Source organism: Podarcis raffonei, chromosome 15, assembly GCF_027172205.1.
Source record: "Podarcis raffonei isolate rPodRaf1 chromosome 15, rPodRaf1.pri, whole genome shotgun sequence".
NCBI lineage: Eukaryota > Metazoa > Chordata > Lepidosauria > Squamata > Lacertidae > Podarcis > Podarcis raffonei.
In genome coordinates this window covers 45,052,389-45,072,504 of record NC_070616.1, presented here as the reverse complement: position 1 = coordinate 45,072,504, position 20,116 = coordinate 45,052,389, and the positions used below count along the sequence as shown (strand labels likewise).

At 44.8% G+C, this 20,116-nt stretch overlaps 1 protein-coding gene across 3 annotated transcripts in view; it reads right to left on the bottom strand.

Moving 5' to 3' along the window:
- Positions 1-595: 595 nt before the first annotated feature.
- The window catches only part of IDO2 (indoleamine 2,3-dioxygenase 2), a 46,582-nt gene continuing 27,061 nt past the window's right edge, over positions 596-20,116 (bottom strand). For all 3 annotated transcript variants that reach the window (XM_053366815.1, XM_053366817.1, XM_053366816.1), the window contains 4 exons: positions 7,909-8,026; positions 6,950-7,001; positions 2,226-2,374; positions 596-1,099 (listed from right to left, as the gene is read on the bottom strand). In XM_053366815.1, coding sequence (XP_053222790.1) covers positions 747-1,099; positions 2,226-2,374; positions 6,950-7,001; positions 7,909-8,026 — 672 coding nt within the window. In that variant the 3' untranslated portion in view covers positions 596-746. The remainder of the gene's footprint in view (positions 1,100-2,225; positions 2,375-6,949; positions 7,002-7,908; positions 8,027-20,116) is intronic.

Here is a 20,116-nt window from a genome sequence, read left to right as displayed (position 1 = left end):
CTTTCGCTTGCACAATGGAAACTTCCCCCTCTTCTCACTTCCCCTTGAATTTATTCTAGAGCGCGCGCACACACACACACACACACACACACACCCGAGCAGATTTGGAGAGGGCAGGGGTGCACATGGGAGCTGGGAATGGGGGGAAGTGCTGTTGCACAAGTGGAAATCCTTGCACTGCCACCTAAAGGTGGGAGCAGGGCAGGGAGAGAGTTTATATTTGTTCAACTGACAGCAGCCAGGGAGCAGATTGAGCAAGCTCCTAGGTCAATCTGGTGCTGCTGTGATGAGATGTATCCAGTTTCCATTTACAGTGGTACCTCGCAAGACGAATGCCTCGCAAGACAAAAACGCGCAAGACGAAAGAGTTTTCCATTTTTTGAGTCGTCCCGCAAGACGAATTTCCCTATGGGCTTGCTTCGTAAGACGAAACGTCTTGCGAGTTCTTGCGAGTTTGTTTCCTTTTTCTTAAAGCCGCTAAGCCGCTAATAGCCGCTAAGCCGCTAATAGCCGTGCTTCGCAAGACGAAAAAACCGCAAGACGAAGAGACTTGCGGAACAGATTAATTTCGTCTTGCAAGGCACCACTGTATATTATAGTAATTATTTCTACCTTTCCACCGATACATATAAATAAGCACAGAAACATTTTGTGCCAATTTGGTTTTGTTGTTGTTGTTGTTTTTGGGTAGTGCTACGTCATTGGCCATCCTAGCTTAACCCCCAACGCAGAAAAAGCGCAAGCTTTTAAAAAGTTATAATTGCTTCTTTTGTTGTGTTCCGGACACTCTTGAGAAAGCTCAGAATCCCAGAGCCACCTGTCCCTCTCTCTTCCAGGAAAGATGGTGGGTTTGGAGAAGTGGATTCACTTGGCTTCGCCTTGGCGTTGTGAGCTGCTGAAATGATGTACTTGGTGACCATGGCAATGTGGTAGGTCCTCAAGTCAGAAAGGGCTGCCACACACATGTTATATGCAGAACAGAGCTTCTCCTTGCCAGAGGATAGCACATGACTCCTCAGTGGGGGAAGGGACTGGATTTCCTCAATGAAGGCCTGATGGTGAGGGGGCATGTACTCCCTCATTCTGTGCAAAAATGTGGCTAGCAAAGGACACAGAGAAGATGAGTGAGTAGGATTAATAGTTCAACAGTGTGTTAATAAATAAATATTGTACTGTTATGCAGCAGGAATGGAGGTGTTGCTGGACTCCAGCTCCCATCATCTCTGCCCATTGGCCATGCTGCTTAGGCTCATGGGAGTTGGGAGTCCAACAATGTCTGCAGGCTCAACATTTCCCCCATCTCAGTAATAAATAAAGGTCAGGATGATAAAACCATACCTGGTGAACTATACCATTTCAGACCACAGGTGGATAAACTGTGTGTTTGTCTCCTCTCTTTTCTGTGATCCTTTCCTACATTGGTAGCCAAAGTTGGAACTTCAACTCCCCTAACCATTGGGCTATGTGAGCTAGGGATGATGGGAGTTGTCTACAGCATCTGAAGGGTGCTTATAAGGTGCATATTGACTGTGCATATTGAAAAGGGAAGACTCGTCACCTATACGTGTGGGTTTCCATGCAACCAGGGTTCCCGATCATGAATGCATTGCCTGCTGCCATGTGTTGGAGGCTGGAGCCGTTGCTTCCTTGGCAGCCCTTCATCCAGCAGTACCGGCTTGCCCCCACAACTGCAGGTGCCTGGGGCCTCACGCAATCACCAGGTTCTGCACAAATGCTGTGGGGGAAACGCTCTACATCTCCATGCCCCCTGGCATGTGCTTGCTATGTTATCAAGTGTGAGCGTGCACATGGTGGGGTGATGTAGCACGTGCACACCAGGGCACCCACGACTCCTCTACTGTGTCGCCTCTACAGTGGCCTCTCAGTGAATAGGGTTAGGGTTAGAGTTAGGAAGGAACTGGCAGCGGCTGTCCTCTGGGGTCTTCTGGGTTCTGCACCTGCTAGGCATGATTCAGAGTGGGCCCCTTCCCACCCCATGATGGAGTTTGAGTCCCACTTCAACTGTCAGGTAAGGCTGATTTGATCCCCCTCCTCTTGTTCTCAATCTAGATATTCACTCATTCCTTCTTCCCTGGGGCAGGGGTGCACCATTTTGTCGTTCACTTCAGCTGCCAAAATGTCTTGGGACAGCCCTGCCACAGACCATCTACACAAACCACATGCAGTGCATGTATGTCTCCAGTTCATCAAAGCAACAGACTTACTGCTTTCCCTACAATGCTGGATTCCAAGAAGTTCGTCAAAGGTGTGCAGTGTGGTGCTTTGTGCTGCACTCGCCCCTGAGTACACCAGAGGCTTGTCCGAGATACCCTCATAGATCAGCCCTTCTGGCAGGGCAGGATTGTCCTTCCATCTAAAAGGAAGTAAAGGCAGTGAGAGATTGCATCTCAAGGAGCTGCATGGTAGATCCAATAAGCAGTAGTAATAATACTAGATTGTAATTATAGTAGTAGTAATAATAATAATAATAAATTTTATTTGTATCCCTCCCTCCCTAGCCGAAGCCAGGCTCAGAGCGGCTAACATCATAAAAACAACACAATATGCATAAAAATAGACATCAATTAATTAAAATACACCTTAAAATTAATTCAGACAAGTTAAAATCTGAGCAGGTGGAATCAGGTTGGAATTGAGAGTGGTTAATACTTGCCAGGACCAACTGTTTCCACTGATCATACCTGTGAGTGGGTTGGGGGCCTCTTTCAGGCTTGTTTTATACAAAGGAAAGTACCTAAGTTAAACTGCATCCTGCCCAAAGGCCTGGCGGAACAGCTCCATCTTGCAGGCCCTGTGGAAACATGTCAAATCCCACAGGGCCCTAGTCTCTTGTGGGAGAACGTTCCACCAGGCCGGGGCCATGGCTGAAAAGGCCCTGGCTCTAGTCAAGGCCAGTGTAATTTCCCTGGGGCCCGGGATCTTCAAAGTGTTGTTGTTAACAGACCGTTAGCAGAAGAGGCGGTCACATAGGTACAATTGTTCTAGGCCATATAGGGCTTTAAAGGTTTAAACCTGATCCTGTACTCCACTGGGAGCCAGTGCAGCTGGTATAGCACCAGATGAATGTGCTCCCGCGGCGAGAACCCCGTAAGGAGTCTCACCGTGGCATTCTGCACACACTGGAGTTTCAAGGGCAGCCCCATGTAGAGTGAGTTACAATAATCAAGCCTGGAGATGACAGTTACATGGATCACAGTGGTGAGGTCAGGGCAAGAGAGACTTAGCTTGACGGAGATGGGAAAATGCTGCCTTTGTTATAGCTGCAACCTGCGCCTCCATATAAAGGGAGGCATCGAAGATTACACCCAAACTCTTGATGGAAGGCGCTGGCACTAATTGCACCCCCACAAAGGATGGGAGTTGCCCCCCCAATCCCATATCGTCCCGACCCAGCCAAAGGACTTCTGTCTTCAAAGGATTTAACTTCAACCAGCTCCCATGTAGCCACAACTTCCAAACATCTGATCAGTGTGTCTGGGGCCGAGCCAGGATGGCAGTCCATCAACAGGTAGAGTTGGCTGTCATCAGCATACTGATGGCAACCCAAACCAAAATTCCAGACAAGCTGGGCGAGGGGGCACATAAAGAAAAGCATTGGGGTGGGGGGAGCCCGTGTTTGTCCACAGACAGCAGCTTTCCAGGTCATGTGCCAGCATGGCTAAACTGCTTCTGGTGCAACAGGACACCATAATGGGTGCCAGAGTGCACCACCTATTTATCTACTTGTGCTGGTGTGCTTTTGAACTGCTAGATTGGCAGAAACTGGGAGCCTTCTGATCGGCAAGCCCAAGAGGCTCAGTAGTTTAGACCACAGCGCCGCCCACTCCCCTTTAACCATAGTAGTAATAGTACTGTTAGTAAAATAGTATTCTTTTATTGAAAGTATTTTTTATTAAACTCCACTCTCGACTCTGAGTATATTTCACTTTGTTTATATAACCCATATCACAATAATAGAGACCATGAGACCAACACATAAAAACTAAACCAAACCAAACCAAGGGTGGCATGGAATGTTACATTTACAATTGGTACAAGTGGAGAGTACCATCATAAGAAATGAGAGACCCAGAGGTGTGGCACACATGGCTTGCAAGATTTACAGAAATATAAATCTGTAGCTGAAACCATCAGAGGCACAAGGAGTACCAAGAATAAAAGGTTCTTTCTTACATCAAGAATTTTTTTCAACCAATCAGATGTTGCTTTCCCCAAATTTATTGGGAGACTTGTGGAAGAGACAAATGAAGATTTTCTTTTTTATGTAAAAATAGTATAGTAGTAATTAGTAGTATAGTAGATTTGTTTATATGTATCTAGTCATCAGACCATTACAAAACAAAAGTTTGCCGCTATGAAAGTATAACATGAAGTTACCCGAGATCCAAACAAACCTTTGCCCCTCCAAATGTTGCTGAACTACGACTCCCATCATCCTATTGGCCATGCTTCCTAGGGCTCACAAGAGTTGTAGTTCAGAGACATCCAGAGGGCCAAGGTTTCCCCAACTACAACCCAAACTAAGTTAAATTTCCAGTTTTCACTGGCAGATCGCGACATGCCCCTTTAAAAGGAGGGGGCATGTTCCTCTTTTAACAAAGTTATGTAATGTTAAAATAAAATAGAATGGAAAAAATGAATGCACAAAACCCAGAATAAAACCTCAATGAGTAAAAGCATAAAATAAACTTCGCGTTCTGGATCTCCCTGACAAGGCACAGCATTCTCTCTCAATGCAAATAAAAAATGTGCAATCTTCTTCAGAGTTGCATCTTCTCCCATAAATGAAATAACAACAGCAATATTAATAATAACATCCACTATATCTGCAAAGGAGCCAGCCCCTAGTTGCAACCCTGATTAGCAGAGTTTCAGAGCATTCTCTGGCTGCAACAGATGTGAATTGCAAAGCTTTCATACCTCTCTGCTTGGTGACACATTGCAGGAAATGTGCTTTAGATAGAAATGAGGATTGGGCTCACTTAGGACTCAAGCTGTATGCAGGCTCATTAGCCATCCTTTGACACCTGCCCTTGCCAGATGTTAGGTGCGACTCTGGAGATCAGCAAGCCTCAATTTTTAGGCAGTTGTTTTATTAAAATAATCACACACATACACATACACAAGAAAGAAAAATGCAAGCTGAAAAACCCGCTCCTTTTCAACAGCTTGGAAGACCTTGCAGCATTCTGAGAATTTTTGCCAAGCAATGTGGAACTGTCGCTGGGAGACAGTTCTGTTTCTCTTAAAGGCAGAGGTCTGAGGCCCAATGGTAGAGCACTGGCTGAGTGTGCAAAAGGTCATGGGCTCCATTTCCAGCAAGAGTTGGGAATGTCTCCTTTCTGGAACCCTGGAGAGATGCTGCCAGTTAATGTAGATGATACTGAGCACTATTGGGGAAGAGTAAGAATAAAAGAGGATAGGATCCTTACACAAAGTCAGACCATTGGCACACCTTGCTCATTATTTATCTACACTGACTGACAGTGGCTCTCTAAGGCTTTCTTAGCCCTACCTGGGATTGAACCTGGGACCATCTGCAGGCAAAGTAGATGCTCTATCACTGAGAAACAGTTCTTCCTCAACAGCTTCCTCTGCTTCTCCACCCTTAGCCAACCCCCTTCTTGGCAGCTGCAGGTATCATTGGATGTGTCATTTTCTCCAGCAGAGAAAACTACATAACCCCATAGGGCTAATGGGGCACTGTCCCAATAATTTCTGTCAGCCCCCACCTGCCTGCTTTCTGAGTTAGTCCAGAGTAGGGGTTGGCAAACTAAGGCCTGGGGGCTGGATGTGGCCTCTCCAGGCTTGTAAATCTGGCCTGCAGACCCTGCCGTATGCTCGGTCAGTCCCTGCGTGCTGCAGACGCCTCGCCATACGGGGACTGACTTCTGTGATGCTGGGACGGCTTCTGGGCGGGCGGCGACACTGGCGTGGCTTTGGATTGGCTGCAGGAAGTTCCTGCAGCCAATCCAGAGCTTCACTGTCTGCACGATGAGGTAAACCTAGTGCAGCCATGGACGGAGAGGGCGGGCGGCAGGCGGGCGGCAGGACATACGCATACATAAATTAAACTGGATATATGATTGTTTAACATGATTGAGAATCGATCAGCCAGGGACTGAGGACTTTGAGAGTTTAAGATCAGAATGTGGAAAATATGAAAACAACAAGAGGGCAGAAATATAACTATCTGAGATGAGTTCTTCAGAGGTCCAGAATATGGGAAGTCCGTGTGAAATTTAATAATTAACAATTTGGATTGTAATTTGGTTGTTTTTTAATTTAATTTTAATTTTTGAATTGGATTATGATTTGATTTGTTATAAATTGGAGGTTCTTAATGGAAAATTAATAAAAATAAATTAAAAAATAAATAAATTCAGTGATTTGGATGTTTGGAGTCACTAAGGCCACTGGTATGAAATTTTCCACTCCCCTTTCTAGCAGGGAAGAGGAAGAATCCAGTGGCATTCGCCAGTCTTCTGGGGCCTGTTAAAGACATTCCTCTTTAAACAAGCCTTTTAGGTTGAGATTTTTTATCCCAGTTAGTATCTGTAATGGATTAGAATTGATTTTATGTATGTGTTGTTGTTTTTTAAATGTTTTTAATGTTTTAGCCGCTTTTATACAATGCATACAATTGTTTTGCATGTGCTTTTATTGCATTTTAAATAATTTCAAGATGCCTTGTGGGAAGCAATTCATAAATGAAATAAAAAGTTATCCTTGATGTTTTCACTGTGGACTCACCTCAACTTATTTTACAGGAAATGATGCATAAATGGAATCAAATGCATAAAGAAATAAGAGCAGCATGTGTGGCTGTTTCTAGAGTGCGGATTTTCTCAAGAGTGTACCCCTGCTTGTCCCTCTACTCCTACTTGGAAAACGTTTGGAGAGCAAAAAGTATACATGCTGTACTTACCCAGAAAAGAAGATCCGTATCACACCGTAGAATATTGCAGGATCCACATAATCTAGGAAGTGAAGCATAAAAACAAAAACAAAACTGGATCAAAAATAAATTTCACATTTCCAAAACTGGTAAAGTCAGTTCATTTATTTATTTTATTAAATTTATATCACACCCTTTCTCCAAAGGAGCCCATGCAGAAAACACATCAATACCAAAACAAGACTAGTGAGATTTTTTAAGCAGTTGAAAACAATATTCTAAAAACGCCAAAAAAACTGCTCCTATTCTCAAATTAATAATTTCAGGGGTGCCAGGGGCAGGACTTTCAGCTCTCAAATGCTTGGGTAAACAGGAGTGTTTTAAAATTTCTCCTAAAAGCTAATAATGAGGGAGACTGACACACCTCACTATGGAGGGCATTCCACAAATGAATGTTTCACCAAGAAAGTCATGTGACAGGTCACTGCCAAGCAGGCAACCCTCAGTAGCTGCATTGGGTTTCCCTTGCTGATCCTATCCAGTGCTAGTTCTACTCAGAGCAAACCCATTACTAAGTTAGGTTCATTCATTTCAATGGAACTACTGTACTATGAGTAGCTGAATCTGCACTTTCTTTTTCACAGGGCAGTAATAGTCTCAGGAAGTTGAATTCTGTTGTCAGGATCACATCATGAGACTTTTCCATATTTCTGCACAATCATACACACACAACTGTTGTCTTTTAGATAGCCAGCCTGTGGTTCATTTGGAGTCTTTGGACTCCAATTCCCATCAACCCCACCCAACATGGGCAATAGTCAGGGATGATGAGAGTTGTGTCCAACAACATCTGGAGGGCATTTGCTACTCCCATTTTAGAGTGCATATCACTTTTATGCTATTTTCTCCAGCTTTCTACCTTTTCTGTCCTTGTGCTATGAATGGCTGAGCAATAGTTTGTGAATGAAAGTGGGAAATATCAAGCTTACCATGCATTTTCTTCAACACCCTAGCCATGTCTCTGAGACTGCTTGCCACATCCTGCAGTGCTTCTTCCAGGATTCTATTGTCAGGCTGAAGCATGCCATTAACCACCTGTGGCACTGCCTGTAATAATAATAATAATAATAATAATAATAATAATAATAATAATAATACCTTTATTGTCACTACACCACCTGTGTGCAGTGAAATTAAATGAGCCCCCCTCCCCCCCCACATACAATGTAGGAGGCAGAGAGGGGTTGGATACAGACTTTTCATTCTAGAATCAAAGTGAACTGAGCACTTGTGCTTTCTATGCAATCCACACACAACTGAGATCCATTGCACATTGTTTTGCCCCTGAAAAGCGTTTCTTGAGAAACTAGCTTCATTCCAAAAACAAAAGCTTATTTGCAGTTTGATTCTGCATTGCCCTGAAGTAAGGCCACATTCACACTCATACATTTAAAGCTCTATGACGCCTACATAATCCTACATGACGCCAAAAGTCATGGCTTCTCCCAAAGATTTCTGAGAGCTCTGACTTCTTAAGAGTGCTGAGAGTCATTAGACAACCCAAGCTTAGTACATAACAGTGTAAAACCATTCTGGGAATTCTAATTCTGAAAGGGGTCTCTCCCAGCAGTCTTAACAAACTAAAGATTGCATAATTCTTTGGGGGAAGCCATGACTGTTTAAAATTGTATAGTATATGGTGTGAATGCAGCCTGTGTCTATTTGAAAACAGATCAAAATAGACGGGGCATTTCTGGCAATGGAGTGTGTGTATCCACAATGATGTTGTGATTGCAATAATAGCTCCCTTATTCACCTAGGACATGTGCAGGCAAAAAAGGCTTGGGTAATCTAATCAGGGGGAGGGTAAACACACACACCCTTGTGGATGGCACAACTTTCTGCAGTTTCTCATTTTACCACTCTTAAATTGACTTTACATTTTTGCTGCGATCTGAGGTATTTTTTAAAAAAGGCTCATGGACTTCCGGCGAGGCAAGATGGTGGGCGCCACAGCAGCATGGAGCTCCTGAAGACACCCAGCTCCAACTGCGCTGCCTGGCTGGCCTCCAGTCTGCCAGGGCCACCACTGCTACCACTGGAAGGGAACCGGGAGTCAGCGGGGGAAGCCACCAAGACTCTCCCCAGTGACCTTGGCCGTGCCGGTGTGGTAGTGGCCCAAAGGGCCATAATGAATGTGATAATATGAACCCCTATAAATCTTTGAGCATGCTTCTAATAGAGAAGTTATGGTAACCTGTTGCTTTATGAAACTGATGATTTGCAAGTCGCCGTGCCCCACTGGGACAAAAGGACAGCTAATACGTCAATCACAAAGATACAGTTCATAAACTAGAACATAAGTTGATACATGGTGCAAATGGCTTCCCAACACGCATACTAACACAATCACGGTGAGAATCAAAGTTTAGTTAGCAATGCTTATTGCACATGTGTATTAAAGATGAAATGAGGTAATGATGTACATGATTGGTGAAAACTGAAATCCTTTGTTTGAAATGTTATAAATACCCCTGCCCAGACCCTTGGGCGGGGTTGCAGTTTTGCAAAAAGATTCGACTGTAACCTATTGCTTTGCAATAAACAACAATGGACTCCTAACTCCTATTGTCTCTGAGTTTTATTGGCTTAACTCAGAAGATAAGCCATTTTTGGCTTACAACACCGGCACCAAGAGCACCCAACCAATGCCCTGGCAGAGCTCCAGGGACTGAAGGCCTCTGAAGCCAAAGGGAAAACAAAGAAAAAAGTGGCTGTCGCCACTGCCACCAACACCAAAGAAAGAGGAGAGGTAGGTGAGAACCAGGAGGGCCAGGGAGGATTTTTTACCTCTATTTTTTCTAACTCCTAAGAATTAAAATGGAGGTGCCCAGAAGGGAGACCTGAACAGGCCACTTCCTGGGATCGCCACTTCAGCCCTGATTTTCTGTCCTTTTAATTTTTATTCTATTATTATTATTATTATTATTATTATTATTATTATTATTATTATATTTCTCATTTTTTATATTAAAAAGAAAAAAGAGAATAAAATAAAAATCTGAGTCCCTGTTTGTTTGTTTTTTTGGGGGGGATCTTTCCTCCCCCCACCTTCCCATTACTACCATCAGCCTCTTTTAAAACAAAACTTTTCCATTCCCCCCTCCTTTCCCCCCTATTTTATTTTCCCCCCTCTCAAAGCGAGTTTCTACATATACAGATATATTTTACTTTTATCATTTGATAGTATATATACTACTTCCAGGCACCACCACCTCGACATCTTCAGTTTCTTCTTTTCTCTTTCTTTTCTTTTTTCGGTTTTGTTGTTTTTTGCTTTCTCTTTCCTTCTTTCTTAACTCTTAAATTTCCTACTGCCTCCTTCCTCTCTCCTTTCTTTTATCTCCTTCCCCTCCAACAAATAATAATAATAAAAATAATTAAAATTACAGACCTATATCTCCCCACCCACTTTCAATAGTAACCCCTCCTTTGTGGTCACCTATCTCATACATCCATAACTTGGACCACCACTGCAATTTTCTAATCATTACTGTTATTATTTCCACCCTCCTCTCTCTCTCTCTCTCTCTCTCTCTCTCTCTCTCTCATTTTTTCGTCTTTATATTTTACTCTAACTTCCCTCCTTTTTTATCCCTTCTTTCCTCTTCCTCTTCCTCTCTCCCTTTTGTCTTTGTTTGGTTTGGTTTGGTTCCTGAACACAACCCTGCCTGTCTTAAATTTTTAAGGACAGATTGTGAAGCTGAGGCTCCAGTACTTTGGCCACCTCATGAGAAGAGAAGACTCCCTGGAGAAGACCCTGATGTTGAGAAAGATGGAGGGCACAAGGAGAAGGGGCGACAGAGAACGAGATGGTTGGATAGTGTTTTCGAGGTTACCAGCATGAGTTTGACCAAACTGCGGGAGGCAGTGGAGGACAGAGGTGCCTGGCGTTCTCTGGTCCATGGGGTCACGAAGAGTCGGACACGACTAAACGACTAAACAACAACAACAATCTCATTTCCCACCCTTAATTGGACCCACTCCTCCCCATTGTATGCACGGGGGTATCCAAAATTAACCCCCCACCCTCCCTCTGGCCCCACCCCATCGGTCTCTTGCATCTCTGCCTTTTATGTCACCCTTTTATGTCAACTGTTTGTCTGTTGGTCTGCTTGTCTGTCTGCTTGTCTGTTGTGCTCTCAGTGCTGTTCACCAACACAACTGGGACAACTATGGAAACCCCAGAGAAGCCCTTAAAACACATCCCAGACATGACAAAAATGGCCATCTAATCCAGATGCTCTGTAAAAGCCACCAATCAATAATGTTCAACAACCCAACAACACCCAGGAACCAGCACTACCACAACTCCTAACCGTAACCAAAAGGACACCACACAGATCTCAAACCAAGAGCATCAGGGAGATCGAGATGGCACCAACCAGGGAGATGGTGAACAGCACTGAGAGCACAACACACACACCCAAATGACAACAACCCAACAACAGAACGAGACCAGAGGGAAATGGAACTGAGATTAGCAGAACTACTGAAGACCACAGTGTCTCCCCTGCAGATAATAATCAGTGACCTGACCTCCAAAGTGGGAACTCTAGAGAACAAGAAGCAAATGCAAGAAAGAATAGTAGAGCAGTACCGAGAGGAAAACACATGTGTGAATAATAAATTGGCTGAACTGGTAAGCTGCCTGGAAACAGAAAGCACAGAAATGAGAATCAAACAAGGGGACATTGAAGATTGCTGTGGACATCTGCAACTTTCCCGAAAAAGTGGAGGAGAAAAGCCTAGCAGACCTCATAGTACACTGGCTAAAAACCACAATTCCAAACCTGACACTCCCAGAGGTCTAAAACCCATGCTGGAAACCAACGCCCCCCAAAAAACATCATCATGTGCTTCGCCTGCTACAAAAATAAAGAAGTATGGAACAACCTCAGAAACTCAACCAATCTCTGAAAACCCCATCATGGCCTTACAGGATCTATCTCAGGAGACCCTAAACTGGAAAAAAAGCCTACCCAACATCTCCAACAAGCAGGGATCAAGTACTGATGGGGCTTCCCCGTCCACCTCATTGTAACAACCAACACAGCACAGCACACGGCTACCAACATACCTGAAGCCCTGCAATTACTGAAGAACCTCGGACTTGACCCTCCGCCAGAATGGCAATCGACAGACTCACAAAGCGACAGCCATGACGAAACAACAGCAAGTAATTGGATGACAGTAAAGAGGAAGAAGAAACCACAGACACGACACGACAATACAAACCGGTACAGTCAAGCACTGCTCATAGAATCGTCCCACTGAATATACACCACAAGACAGCAAACCAACATCAACCAAATAAATCAAACCATAGTTTGACAACCCTGCAGCAACACAGCTGACAGACTAGTGACCCCCCTTCCCCTTTTCCTCTACCCCATGCCAGTAATATTGCCAACACAACCAATACCTCCCCTGCCCCACACCTCCATAGAGATCCCCATTCCCACCCCCAACCCAACACCAACCCAGACAACATCAAATCACATTCCCCAACTACCCCAACCACTGAAAGACAACCTCAAAGTAGAATCATACTGCCCAATCTCATTAATAAACCAAGACTAAAAGATATTCACATCAATTCTGGCCAACCGCCAAAAAAATTTCTTACACAAATTAATAGCCCCAGACCAGACTGGCTTCATCCCTGGTCGCAAAATAACAGACCCCATCAAGAAACTACTGAATCTGATTGAACACAGCAAGGTAACTAAACTTCCACTGACAATTATGTTCCTAGACATCCTCAAAGCTTTTGATTGCTTAGAGTGGAAGAACCTATTAGCAGTACTAACTAACATGAAATTTGGTTCAAACTTCTTACAAACCCTCAAACAAATATACTCCCGAGCCTCAGCAAAATGCAAGACTAACAGTATGGACTCTAATACCATAGCTATCCAAAGAGGCACAGAACATGGATGCTGTCAGGCTTTGGGGCTCAGCTTCCTCCCCCCTTGGCCATAGATAAGCAGTATAAAGAGAAAGCAGTCTCTTACCAGTAACAGAAATAATAATAATAATAATAATAATAATAATAATAATAATAATAATAATATTATTTTGGGGCAGCTTCCAGCAAAGATTAAAAATACATTAAAATGTCACACATTAAAAACTTCCCTGAACAGGGCTGTCTTCAGATGTCTTCTAAATGTCAGGTAGTTGTTTATCTCTTTGACATCTGATAGGAGGGCGTTCCACAGGGCAGTCGCCACTACCGAGAAGGCCCTCTGCCTGGTTCCCTGTAGCTTTGCTTCTCGCAATGAGGAAACCGCCAGAAGGCCCTCGGTGCTGGACCTCAGCGTCAGGGCAGAACAATGGGGGGGGGGAGATATACTTCAGGTATACTGGGCCGAGGCCGTTTTGGGCTTTAAAGGTCAACACCAACACTTTGAATTGTGTTCAGAAACGTACTGGGAGCCAAGGTGGGTCTTTCAAGACTGGTATTATGTGGTCTTGGCGGCCGCCCCCAGTCACCAGTCTCGTTCCCGCATTCTGGATTAGTTGTAGTTTCCGGGTCACCTTCAAAGGTAGCCCCACATAGAGCGCATTGCAGTAGTTCAAGCGGGAGATAACCAGAGCATGCACCACTCTGGTGAGACAGTCTGCAGGCAGGTAGGGTCTCAGCCTGCATAGCAGGTGGAGCTGGTAGACTGCTGACCTGCGCCTCCATGGACAGCTGTGGGTCCAAAATGACTCCCAGACTGCGCACCTGGTCCTTCAGGGGCACAGTTACCCCATTCAAGACCAGGCCCGCCCTCTGTGCCCCAAGAACAGTACTTCTGTCTTGTCAGGAATCAAGAATCCATTAGCCGCCATCCATCCTCCAACCGCCTCCAGGCACTCGCACAGGACCTTCACCGCCTTCACTGGTTCTGATTTGAAAGAGAGGTAGAGCTGGGTATCATCTGCATATTGATGGACACCCAGTCCAAACCTCCCAGCAGCTTCATGTAGATGTTAAAAAGCATGGGGGAGAAGACGGAACTCTGAGGGCCAAGGGGTCTGAACACTCATTCCCAACCACCACTTTCTGGACACAGCCCAGGAGGAAGGAGCGGAACCACAGTATAACAGTGCCCCCAGCTCCCAGCCAGATGGTCCAGAAGGATGTTATGGTCAACCCCACACTTCCCCAGGAGTTTGTTCCAAATGAGTCCAGCCCCACACTCTAAGCATTGCAACAGGAGTCCCAGGAGTGTGAGGGCCTGGGCCCCGCCCCCTGGGTCAGCTGGAAAAGGCCTTGGAAGGGAGCAGGCCCTGCAGTCCTCACCACAGCTGATGGTTTAATGTTTAATGAATGCAGCAAAAGAACAAGCGACCATTCTCGGAGTGCAGGTGCTCCCATTTAATGTTCCTCCCACTTCCCTCCAGTCACTTCTGTCCTCTCGTCTCCTAGCCACCTGATCTCTCAACCACTGAGCACAGCCACCTTATCCTAGCCTTGGAACTGAGAGGCTGCACATCTTCTGGTGAGAGAGAGTCTGCTAGATCACTCTCTTCCCGTTCTTCTTGCTGTTCACCTCCCAGTTCTGCCCAACTATTGTCCTCCAAACTGTGTCACTCAGCAAACCATTGTTCCAAATCAACACTACTCCACTACTCCTGTGGAGTTTTAGGATCCTGGTCATGAGCAGGGGTAGGGGTAGGCTCCCACCATTGCCACTGTCTCCCTTCCTATTCATCCTGACTCTGGAACCTCTAGCAATCCGAATCCAAGCAGCCACACACAGGGAGTGGAAATAAAAGGCAGAACCTATAAATCAGGGCTCCTTGCAGACGACCTAATGGTTACAACCCCAGACCCCATAAACCCAGACCTCCCTAATCAGAGAACTCAACACATTTGCAATGGTGTCGGGCCTACAGGTAAATTTTGCAAAGTCTGAGGCTATGTGCTTCAACACACCCTCTCATACCCAAAAAGAATTCACTAACATCACCAAGATAAAACTTTGCCGCACCAAGTTCAGATACCTAGAGGTACAAATAACCAGAAACCTCCACTCCTTCCACTCAACAAAGACCTAAAGAGATGGAACAACACCAACTTCACTCTCTCAGACAAAATAGCCATGATCAAAATGTTCACCCTTCTTAAATTAACCTATCTATTCCAAATCCTCCCAATCAGGATTCCCCCAGCCCAGATGGCAGAAAAAATTATAGTCATTTATCTTCTCACACAAAAAATCAAGAATAAGCCCCAAATACTTCCTCAGAAGTAGGATGGGGAATCCCCAACATAGAAGCATATAACATCGCCAGCTAAGTACACCACGTAATCCCGTGTACTAGAAGATGAGGGGAAAAGGGGAAAAGGCGGATCCATTCATATGATTTTTTCATTCAAATTAAATAAAATCACCATGATACGGTAGACCATGTCTTATTATGTAGACAGCATCAAAAAAATCATGCATCCACTGTTTCGTGGGGCCGCAGGGGCGCAAAAACATGGTTAAAAAACACGGATCCTCATGGATCCTCATGATTTCTGCACTAGATCAGCCCAAAGTCACCATCAGATCAAACATCATGGCCATGGGCACAGCATGCACCACAAAAAGCGCGGATCCATGGCTTCCTGGCCATACCGTGGCCCGAAAACATTGTTTTGATGCACAGATCCTCATGGATCCTCACACTTTACGCATTGGGCCAACCCAAACTCAACGTCAGATCACACGTCAGAGCCAGGAGCACAGCCTGCACCACAGAAAACTCAGATCCACGGCTTCCTGGCCATACCGTGGCCCATAAACGTGGTTTTGAAGCATGGATCCTCATGGATCCTCACGCTTTATGCATTGGGCCAACCCAAACTCAATGTCAGATCACACGTCATAGCCAGGGGCACAGCCTGCACCACAAAAAAATATGAGTTGCACTACAAAAATCCCAAAAATGCCCTTACCTGCACTGTTAATGTCACCACTGGAAGATTATTATTAGAGCCGATAGGAAAATGTATGGACTTCCGGGTTGGCGCCTCCGGCAATGGCGGAGCTCCTCCGATCGGGAGGAACTTGCTCCGTGAAAAGCAGGGTCTGACCGCCACGGCGAAGGCGGAGACCCATTGAAATCACAAGCGGGAGAAGCTTGTGAACCTGGGATTCGGCTGGCACCTTTTGCGCCTCCCCTACTCACGGGGAAACCCTGTTTTGGGGCTCCAGAGCGAAGTGGGGTGAGCGGCGCGGTGCTGCGAACTGATTGCTATTTTCACGGAGGGAAGCCGCATAGCCATTGCCGGAGAGCGCTGACTTTTTCCTGTGGACAATTGGACTCTAAACAAGTACCCGTGAGTAGAAACGGAAAATTGGATGAAGAAACATTTTAATTTGGCATCGAAGCGGGAAGGTTTAAAACAGGAAGTCCGCCTTCCGCTTTTTGTAAATAGACTGAAGCAAAAACCTTGTAAGCTAATAGCCTGGAAAGTCGTTTGTAAAGGTCGAAATTTCCTTCATTTATAACCACTAAAACCCCCTTGGAAGCAGGAGAAAAGGGGGGAAATTTTTGACTGTTCAAGCCTGCAGGAGAAAGAGTAAAAGAAAAGTAAGTTTCCACTGTCTCAAACCTGGGAACGGGGTGTCAGAGACAGAAATTGTAGGAGACGTTCATTGACTGTATATGGAACACTTTGACAGATAGTTAAAAAAAAGAGAAACAAACTGATTCCAATGTTGCCTTTTGCATCCTAAAGAAACAAAATATTTGAAAAACGAAAGTAACTTTCCTTTGTTGGATATGTTTTAAAAAGATGGACACAAATAGAAACTGTCTCCTCTAGAGGGAGCTTGTTAAATTGTTGCTGCAGTCCACTAGTCCACTAGGGGACTTTACAGCTGTGAGATTAAGATCGTGGGACCAGTCTTCTGACCTTGAATAAAAATGTGTTGGGAGGAAGTCTTGGTGCTGGCTTTTTGTAAAACAAATGCTTTGCTGGAGCATTTGCATGAGAAGATGGATCTGATGAATGAGAAGTTGGACTTGATGACTGTTGTAGTCAGTAAATGCAGACAAACAGGGAATACTGACACAGAAATCATACAGGGACCAACTCAGGAAACTGGTTCGACTGAGCAAGTGCAAGGGCAGATGATAATGGAGGAGGTGGCGGATGCACCTCAAGTAATGCAAACGGAGAGATACGAGGCCCTGCAGAAGCATAAGTCGCTGCCTTTGAAGATTGAATTTGGAGTGGGCCAGGGGGAGTCTGAAGCTGAGGAGGCTCTTAACTTTGGAGGGACTTTGAAATATGCTGTTAATTATTTTTTGGATCACATTGATGACTGTGGGAAGTGGGACTGTGGGGAATGGGTTGGTCTGATGAGGGGAGATGGAAATAACTATCGGCTGGAATCCCCCAGAGATCTACTCCTCTAGGAGAAAGGAAAGAATTTAAGAAAGAGACCAACAAAAGACAAGGAGAAGTGCAAGTATAAACAAGAAGAAGGAAATCTGCAGAAGGGGCATGGAAGAGACTTAAGGGCCTCGGACATAAGATCACCAGGTTGATGGACTGGATGGAATGGACAGTAAGGACTGACACAACCCGAGACCAGGAAGAAGGGACGTTGGATGAAAATTAGAAGAAAGTCTACAAAGAAAATTTTTTATTTTGGGAATTAGTGTAAAATTAATGAATATTAGGGAAAATGTTGGAATGAAACTATCTGGCTTTAGTAGAAATGATATAAGGAGTTATGTATAAATAAGTATTAAGTTTTAAGCTTTAAGGTATTTTATGGTAAGATAAGGTTAAATAAATTAAGGTAAATTGAATAACAGAATATGGTGAAAGATGGAAAGGATTTGCTGAGCTAATTAATAGGCTAGACTGTTAAGATAAATTATTCAAACAAAAATTGAGAAAGATGGAAAGAATTTGCTGAAATAATAAATTAAGCTAGAATACAAAAAGGGAGGTGTGAGGAGGTCAAGGAAATAAGCAAATGAAAGAAGTAATTGTTGAGTTTCTGTTAATTGGTTCTCATGGGAAACTTACAGATTCTGGCTTCACACAATTACGGTAACTCAAGGCAGTGTCAATTTACTCTTGGCAGAAAGCCAAGGTCAGCTTGACCTAGAAACTACTTACTCTGATTGGTTAACGACCAGCACTCAACTCTGTTATCTAGGGATTGCTAGGACAGTGTGATGTGGGGTGTGTTAGGAGTAGGAGTGCTGTGTATGGTTAAGAGAGAGAGAAAGAAAGGATTTATTTTGCTTTGTTTTGTATGCAGAAACTCTGCTGGTTTTATTTTTCCTTTTAATAAATCCTGTAAATAGTTATTCTGAGTCTAGCTGACTAGTCATTTCCACCTCAACTAGCTTCTTCGCTGTGCAGGAAAACTCTGCTACGTTTGGGCTAAAGCCATTAGAGCTATGCCTGACACTTCAAAGTTCCATGAGGTTATGGGTATTGTGCTGCCAGCCTGAGTTGTGGTGGTGTCAGCATCAACGGTGTTGGTTCCAGTAGTTCCAGAAGTTGTTGTTCCTGTTGGTGCAGCAGATGGACACTGGCTGGTTCCTGACTGTTGTGAGCTGGTGACGCAGTGGACACAAGGACAACAGCTGCAGCGTGTGAGTGCTGGGTGCTGTGGTTCCTGTTTTCTCTCTTGGTGGTCGTGAGTAGCTGGTTCCGGGTTCCAGGGACATCGCTCTCAAGATGGCCTCACAACCAGTTCAGATGGCTTTTGAGCGTCTGAATGACTCCAATTACTTGCTGTGGTCGGAACGCATGCAGGCAGTGCTGCAGAGGGATCGTCTCTGGCAAGTGGTGAGTAAGTTTCCTGCGAAGCCTGATGATGAGGACCTCGATAAAGACCAAAGAGCAAGGGCCACAATTGTCTTGGGGCTGGAAGATTCCCAGTTGCCGTATGTGAGGGGAATCAAGACAGCTAGAGATGTGTGGCAAGCACTTAGAGAACTCCATGTGCGTGAGACAGCGGTTTCCAAGCTGTTCATTCGCAAGGCATTGTACAAGGCAATGTTACAGCCTGGGGTTACAATGCAGGAGCACCTACACAGTTTACAGTTAAAGTTTACTGCGCTACAGGAAAGAGACTGTGCATTAGACCAGCAGGAGAAGGTGGCTATTATTTTGAGTTCTCTCCCGGAAAGCTGGGATAATTTAGTTTTGTCTCTAGAAGGCATACAGGAGCGTGATTTATCAATCAGTTACGTTACTGGGCGTTTGATTGAAGAGTGGCAGAAGAGGCAAGAAAGGTCGTTTGCTGCAGAGGCTTCTACAGGCGGGCGGTTTGGAAGGAGTTCTCATGCCGTGCCAGGGGTGAAGCAAAAGCAGCGTACCGGTGAGGAGTCAGCGTTTGCTGTTAGGCGTTGTTTCCGATGTGGGTCTTCAGCGCATCTAAAACGACAATGTCCGGAGTTGGTCAAGTCTCAGTGGCCGGTGCAGGAGCAGAGACGAGATCAGCAGCAGCAGCAGCAGCGTAAAAGGAAATTCTTCAAACGAAAACAGTCGGCTCAGCTGGTGACCGCCGAGGTCAAGATTGCTGATGAGAAACAAGCTGTCTGGGTGGTCGATTCGGGAGCGTCTCGGCACATCGTAAATTCAGATGAATTGTTTGTTTCCAAGAACTCAGCACAGCACAGCCAGGTGGCTCTAGCAGACGGAAGTACTTCCGAAGTGATTTCGGGGGGTGCAGTTTTTGTTCCTTGTCTTCATGAATGCCTGCAAAATGTACTTTATGTGCCTTCATTAAGGAGCAATCTAATGTCTGTAGATTGTTTGCTAAAAGCTGGGTTTAAAGTGTATTTTGAAGGAGACAGTTGCATTATTAAGAAGGCTGGTGAGATTTTAGGCACTGCTAAGTCAGAGGGAGGCTTGTTTTGGCTTAAAGCAGGATCTCAAGTTGCAGCAGTAGTCAGTAAATCTCAGCCTGCAGTGAATAACAAAGCTATACATGACAACTGTGTGCACTTATTGCATAGGAAAATGGGGCATGCTTGCTGGAAAAGTGTACTAAAAATGTCTGAATTGGCTGATGGGGGTAATTTAAAGAGTTGTAACAAGTACCTTGATTGCAATGTTTGTAAAAAGGTTAAAACCCACAGAGTCTCTTACCCCAGAAGTGACAGAGTTAGTGAGTC